We start from the raw sequence: 6,971 nt of genomic DNA, 5'->3' as shown, positions 1-6,971 counted from the left end.
TATATATATATATTTAATTATATAAGGACTCAATTATTCCTATCAACAAGTGGTGGCTTACTTGATAACAAGAGGCTAAATATAACAAATTCCTGTCCAAGGTGGCTTACTGGACTAATATATATAAGGACTCATATATAACAAATATGCGTTGATTGCTTCAGCAGCTTTGCTCTTTTTGTTCCCTCTTATTTTTTTTTTTGCTGGTTATAATTTACTTTCAAGAGATGACCTTTTATGTCCAAAATCACTCTAATTTCTTTTGGTAATTCTTGAGGCTTATGGCTGATAAACTGTGAAGAACCATGGCTGATAAATTGTGAAGAATCTGGGAGTATTTTAATGCAAGAATTTGTGAAGATAATTTACTACTGATAAATTTTCAAGATTGATAGTGAAGAATACTTAGGCAGTTAGGCTAAAAAAGAAGTTAACCATGCTTATAATACGCTGTTACCTTTGGAACAAGAAAAAATAACTCCCTTGGCCGATGCACAAGGGCGACAAGCGGATCAATGTCTGGAGCAACAGTTCTTGAAGCAAGATGTTTTAAAATTACTCTCAATGGTGCACCAAGGACAACCTCCCTCACTGATGCAATTTTCACCAAAAAGGATTGCCTTTGATCTGCACATAATCAGAAACACCACCAATTATAAAAGACCAACATCAACAACCAAATAATTGAATATAGAAATACTTTTTCCCCCGTCCACAAGAATTGCAATTCAATGCAAAATAGATTCTAAGCATAGAATGATTAAAAATGTAATTTGATTGACATTTGAAAGGGTTTATATTTAGTATAATAAAGTAAATACATGAAATTCAATAAAGCATGAAGTACATGAGTTGACAGACCAGAAACTAATTTCCTGACAAATCAAGGCTTTGATATCATGTAGTGACCATCCCAAAAACTTAAACTATTAGGTGAACGCCCATGAATGCCTCTTATTATATCACTTAGTATAAGATATTTTACAAATCCTATCTAATATCTAATATAAATAACAAAGGTAGATATTGATTCCTGAAATTAAAATAGAAAGGCAACAACTCCCCATAATAATGGAAATGCAATTCATCTCAACCATTTTAATGCATAGAAAATACAGCAGCTAACAATTTAGGAAGAACTTCTCATGGAAAGGGGCACGTCAATTAAAAATATTGAAATTTTGAAACCATGATAACTATAATACCATGCTAAAAAAACAGCAGTTAGAAAGCTTATGATGGCAGGATATACAGAACCAGTTTGTACCATGATTTGCAGGAAGCTTTGACAGATTTATTTTCAATGTTAGGTTAAGCCCATCCCTTGGAAGATCTTTAATTTGTACAGTAGCTCCGTATGCAGCTTTTATTGCGTCCATGGCTCCAAAAGAAAGTCCATTGACAAAGAAGGGACCCCTCTTGTCAAGCTTGCCACCATCAAATTAGTTTTGGCATTGAGGAGGAAAAGGGTTGTCGGCGAGGAGCTGAGAAGGGGCCCCTTCGAAGGCCTCGAGGATCATGAAGCCGCTCCGTAATCTGAGAAAATTGAACAAAAAAGAAACAGAATCGATGAATGAATTGGAGAGAGTGGAAGTAGAGTGGTGTGGTAATTGGCGAGAGAGTAATTAGTGACCTCGCGCTGTTGGCGGAGAAGCTCATCAATCTCATTGCGGAGCTGCTCCTCTGACTTCACTGCAGTGCCTGTGTCGACGGTTGCCCCATTTCGTCCATTGCCTCCCGTCTGGTGTACCTGAACTCGGCCAGGGCCCGATCTACGCCTCTACTTCGGCGGCGTTCTACCACTCCCTCAGCTCTGTCGTGCAGTACCGTCTGCTACTTAGATGTCCAACCCAGACTTTGCCGTTACCCCAATCCAATTTAACTTCACATTTAAATTTGCCACATATATTGATGAAAGTTTATTTGTGAACTTTTTATTATTTGTGAACCAACCCCTATATTTTTTATTAATTTCATTTATTACTTAGTCCATCAAGGACTATCGTGATAATTCCACAAATGCCATTAAATAGCTATCTGTTAAAAACTTGGATTTTTTAATTTTCTTATTCTCATAAATTTATTGGCATTTCTTTACTCTGCATCCATCTGGCTAAGATTTTAAGCATTCAAAGCGATAGTGCACTTATTATTAATAAAACTAAAACTTTGGACCGTAGTGAGTAGTAGTGAAGATAAACCAGACTCTATTGACAACAATAGTTCCTTCTTGTGATTCAGCACAAGAAACAGATTGAGAATGTTCAACTTTCTTCGAAGAAGAATACAATATGGAAAAATAAAAACATGTGGCTGCTGGGATTCGAGCCCAGGTCTCCACGGCCACAACGTGGAATTCTTACCACTAAACTACAGCCACTTTGTTGTTCAAGTTGCTTAAACAATAAAATAGTAAACAAGCGTTAAGCCGTTGAGCCGTTTACGCACAATCTACTAACTATTAACAAAACATAATTAGACTAAAGCATGTGGATGACTATAATTGAAAGCCTGATTTTCTTAAGAATTTGCTATGCAGTAGCTTTCCTTAAACAAACTTTCTCAGTATTATTATTCATTCCAGTAGCTTGTTTAAGCTTACACCATTCTTTTATTTTTTATTTCCCTACGAAACACGTAACATTTCATACAATATATTAAACAATAAACAAGCACTTATAAAAGCTTTAAAAGCTTGTTGGAAGTTGGAACAAAATCAGTTCAGACACTTGCACAGCTCATGTTCCAAAACTCAACCTCATGCTCAAGAACACTTAGTAGAGCAACTTCAGCATTCTTCAGCTCATCGTCAGAAGCTTTCTGCAGGTGTAGATTGGCAATGTTCTGAAGAGATTGGCAATACTGACCAAAACCCTCATTTCCCCATCTTTCACAAGTCTCCTTCAATTCTTGTGGGGTTTGGGATCCTTCTCCAAGACAGTGAGCAAAGCTCTCTTGATACACTGCTTCAATGGCCCAAAATGCTGTAATAGCCACAGAATATTCCACCTCTGGCCTCGTCAAACTATCCAGCAACCTGTCACAGCATCCATGTCATAAGACTTAGCTATGTTAAGTTAATGTGACAAAACATCATTAAATGATTTTCATCAATATTAAGTTCCATAAAAATATATCTGTGTTAGAAAAAATCCAAATACAAACTTGGTCTTAGAAAGACCGAGTCCTATAGGAATACTGTGCTTTTAAGTCCTTTATGATATTACCAAATGTATATCTTTGGACCTTTAATCCCAATCCAAAACCATACCTTCCATAAAATTTTTGTCCACCACTTATTGTGTTTCCACTTTCCATATAATAGTACAAATGGACTATGATGATATATGATTAATATACCTACCCACAGTAGTTTTTGTTTGGCTTTTGAGGGACAACATTAGAAAGTGAAATGCCCCACTTGTTGGCTTCGTTCTTAAACCATGATATCTCATCCTTGAGAGCAGCCACACCCCCCAATATCACTTCCATGTCAGTGTTGTCATCTGATTCCTTATAAGCTTTTATCAGAACACTTGCAGCAAAAGGAACAAAAGCTCTTACGAACAAGTAGTCCTGTGCCTGCATAATGTGTACTATTATGTATATTATATTTATATATAAAATAAAAATAGCAACCGGTAAATTGAAGGCTCAATTACCCGAGCCATGTAACTAATAACTACTACTACATTGAAATCGTGACCATATAATAATCAATCATGCTCATCATGCTATCAGCCACCAAAAATCAGCTACGCTTGTAGAAAAATATAATAATAATTGCTTGATCATTGAACATGAACAGAAAGAGTCAAATAAAATACCAATCAGGGAAAGGAAGCTAAAATCAGAACCTTGCAAAAGGAAATAAATAAAAATAATATCTTACGAGCCATGTTTTGAAGGCAGCAATGTCGACGGTGCCATCACGAATACTAAGAATGAAAGGGTGTCTAGTCGCTCCAGTGTAAAGAAGACGGTGCTTCCTCAACCAAGCCTCGGTCATGCCGATTTTCTTCTCTTCGGCTTTTAACTTTTCTTCCATCTTCTCGTTTCTTCTGTATGTTTCTCTCACCTCACATGTAATCGGTTGTGCACTTTTTCATCTTTGACTTTGTAACTAGCAAGATTAGCATAGTAAAGCATATATATAGAGTGAGTAGTAGGAATTTTCCAGTGACCAGTGGGGAATTCGGAGAGGCAGTGGCAGACACAAAAACTATGGGCCTCAACTTTTTTTGGTCATGCTATGGGCCTCAACTTAACCAATCGTGGCATTAATATTGGGCTTTCACACCCTAAAGCCCAATTAGAATTAGAGAAGATGAGTGGAAAAATAAGGTGTAGTGAGATCCGAAGGAAGAGCTACTTCGTTCCAATAGAAGCGAGACACGTAAGAAAAGAAGCGCATCGTGACGTGTCCATCGAGGAGCGAATTCCCTCGGTGAATATAATTAGGTCCCCGCGATAATTTCCATTTCTAATTCTTAATCTGATTATATCGTCTCTTTGCATTTCATAACACCAATCATTTCCCCAACCTCTGAGCTATGATCTCTGTTTAAGTATCTGTCAACCACGCAACTCTAACTAACCAGAGAGAGAGAGAGAGAGAGAGAGAGAGAGAGAGAGAGAGAGAGAGAGAGAGAGATCGCATCGGAAATGGCGGACAAGTACAACCTCAAGAACCCTGCTGTCAAGCGCATTCTCCAGGAGGTCAAGGAGATGCAATCCAACCCTTCTGATGATTTCATGAGCCTCCCGCTTGAGGTTTCTTTCTCTTAATTTAGTTTTAGGTTTTATCTCTTGCTTTATTCTTGAATTCCAGTTAATCACATGGCTATCGGATAATTATTGAGACATGAAAGGGAGATTCAACGGTGAGATCTCGATATTATCGGTAGCAATTCAATTTTGTCATGTTCTATCCCCACTAAAAAATTGGTTGCCGTAATTGCTAATAATATTATCAGGTGATTCAATAGATTGATTTAGCTTGTTGATGTTTGCGAGTTGTGAATTAAAAAGGTAATTAGAAAAAAGAATTCCATTCTTGAGTGAATTCATTCCAAACATGCTCTTAGAACGTCTAAATAATTTAGCTCATCGCTCTCAAGCTATGGTATAAATTCATGCACACCAGATTAGGGAAACCTCTATCGCTATGAATATTTTCTTATATTGTGTTCTCTATGGTTTCTGATTGTTTGCTCACTCACCTATTTTTTTTTCACATAGTTTGCATCTTTACATACTTATTTGGAACTTGGCATCTGCTAATTAATTCTTATTGTTTTGTTTTTGGGATCCTATATGTTTTTCCTGAACAACTTTATTATGTTTATTTTCAGGAAAATATATTTGAATGGCAATTTGCCATTAGGGGGCCTCGTGATACTGAATTTGAGGGTGGTATTTATCATGGGCGGATTCAGTTGCCAGCAGAATATCCATTCAAACCTCCTTCATTTATGCTTTTGACAGTAAGATCTTACTTAACCCTCTAGATTGAGTAGAATTTTATTTTATTTTTCATGTTGATCAGCGTATCTTGAACTTAAAAGCTCAATTCCAACATGCTTATAAGTTTCACTGTTTTCCTTTTCAGCCTAATGGTCGTTTTGAGACCCAAACCAAGATTTGCTTGAGCATCTCTAATCATCACCCTGAGCATTGGCAACCATCATGGAGCGGTAAGTTCTCCTTTCCACTCTTGACTCACCTAAATGATGCTTGACATCTCATATAGTATCTCGGTTCGCCTCTTGTATTTGTTTAAATATTTCTTGTAATTTTCATGTTGAATATATTGTTTTGTATTTACTTTGTTGCCATTAGTCCGTCTCTATTTTTAATTATCCAACGCCAACTTATTGGGAAAATACTGAACAAACTAAGTGATTGTACTGAAGGAATATTTATCAGTTTAGAAGGTGATTGTAAGCATCATTTTCATTACTTGATTGTTTCCTCATTTGCAATTTTCATTACCTTAATGAACCATAACTATAACCATTAATGCTTCACACTTTGCCTTTAATAGGAAGGTTTGTATGTTGCTGATGTGAATTTCTTTTGGCAGTAAGGACTGCTCTAGTTGCACTGATTGCATTCATGCCAACCAACCCAAATGGTGCATTGGGCTCATTAGACTACAAGAAAGAAGAGAGGCGTACATTGGCAATTAAATCCCGTGATGCAGCTCCAAGGTTTGGGACTCCTGAGCGGCAAAAACTGATTGATGAGGTAGAACAATTCTTATTATTTTCTCCCTAGTACATTATTCTGTAATATACCATGCTGATTGCTGAGTGTACCCTGTTGTCTCAGATACATGAGTATATGCTAAGCAAGGCGCCCCCAGTTCCTGAACTTAGCCCCTCACAGACTTCTGAAGAACAAGAACAACCCAGAATTGAAGAGGCCAAGGCCGAGGTTGATGTGCAAAATCCTGAGTCTTTACCTGCTGGAGAGGAGATTGTAGATCAAGCAGCTGACGAAATTGTTGAAGAACAAGAACTTCCTATCGATGCTAATCCTAATCCTGCAGGAACTGAAGCTTCAACAGAGATTCCATCGGCTATCTCTAGCACTCAGTCTCTCCAAAAGTCAAATACAATGATACAAAATCTGAAACCAGAGACGAGGGTCCAAAAGCCTGATGATCGCTTGTTCACACTGGCAGCTATTGGACTTACTATAGCAATTGTTGTCCTTTTGCTGAAGAAGTTCATCAAATCCACAGAATATGGTGCGGTTTTCATGAATGGTGGGTCGTAGATGTATTCGTTGCTCATGTTTTCTCCAAGATAAAGATTATTAGCCCCACGTAGTTCATAGGGTATATCAAGCTTATTAAACTCGAGTTAAATTTTATAAACCAAGTCTTGTAATTATGCTAATTTGAAATATATTGCATTTCTTGTATAATATGCGGTGTCAGCTATTCCTCTCGGCCACTATATGAT

At 37.2% G+C, this 6,971-nt stretch overlaps 3 protein-coding genes and 1 non-coding gene across 4 annotated transcripts; 1 reads left to right on the top strand and 3 right to left on the bottom strand.

Moving 5' to 3' along the window:
- Nucleotides 1–221: 221 nt before the first annotated feature.
- LOC110273026 (actin-related protein 2/3 complex subunit 2A-like) lies at nucleotides 222–1,382 on the bottom strand. The gene is made up of 2 exons (XM_021125861.2): nucleotides 1,268–1,382; nucleotides 222–627 (listed from the first exon to the last, which is right to left on the bottom strand). Exons 1-2 carry the CDS (start codon nucleotides 1,377–1,379, stop codon nucleotides 431–433), a joined length of 309 nt encoding a protein of 102 aa, XP_020981520.1. The 5' UTR covers nucleotides 1,380–1,382; the 3' UTR covers nucleotides 222–430.
- Nucleotides 1,383–2,308: 926 nt separating this feature from the next.
- On the bottom strand, nucleotides 2,309–2,380 carry TRNAH-GUG (transfer RNA histidin (anticodon GUG)). Its single transcript has one exon. It is a non-coding gene; the product is annotated as a tRNA-His (tRNA).
- Nucleotides 2,381–2,543: 163 nt separating this feature from the next.
- On the bottom strand, nucleotides 2,544–4,121 carry LOC107462927 (probable bifunctional TENA-E protein). Its single transcript, XM_016081612.3, has 3 exons — nucleotides 3,893–4,121; nucleotides 3,365–3,582; nucleotides 2,544–3,037 (listed from the first exon to the last, which is right to left on the bottom strand). Exons 1-3 carry the CDS (start codon nucleotides 4,046–4,048, stop codon nucleotides 2,722–2,724), a joined length of 690 nt encoding a protein of 229 aa, XP_015937098.1. The 5' UTR covers nucleotides 4,049–4,121; the 3' UTR covers nucleotides 2,544–2,721.
- Nucleotides 4,122–4,477: 356 nt separating this feature from the next.
- On the top strand, nucleotides 4,478–6,933 carry LOC107462922 (ubiquitin-conjugating enzyme E2 32). Its single transcript, XM_016081600.3, has 5 exons — nucleotides 4,478–4,773; nucleotides 5,355–5,486; nucleotides 5,612–5,696; nucleotides 6,086–6,249; nucleotides 6,334–6,933. Exons 1-5 carry the CDS (start codon nucleotides 4,666–4,668, stop codon nucleotides 6,781–6,783), a joined length of 939 nt encoding a protein of 312 aa, XP_015937086.1. The 5' UTR covers nucleotides 4,478–4,665; the 3' UTR covers nucleotides 6,784–6,933.
- The last annotated feature ends 38 nt before the right edge of the window (nucleotides 6,934–6,971 follow it).

Source organism: Arachis duranensis, chromosome 1 (assembly GCF_000817695.3).
Source record: "Arachis duranensis cultivar V14167 chromosome 1, aradu.V14167.gnm2.J7QH, whole genome shotgun sequence".
Lineage (NCBI taxonomy): Eukaryota > Viridiplantae > Streptophyta > Magnoliopsida > Fabales > Fabaceae > Arachis > Arachis duranensis.
This window is presented reverse-complemented; position numbering and strand designations above follow the sequence as displayed.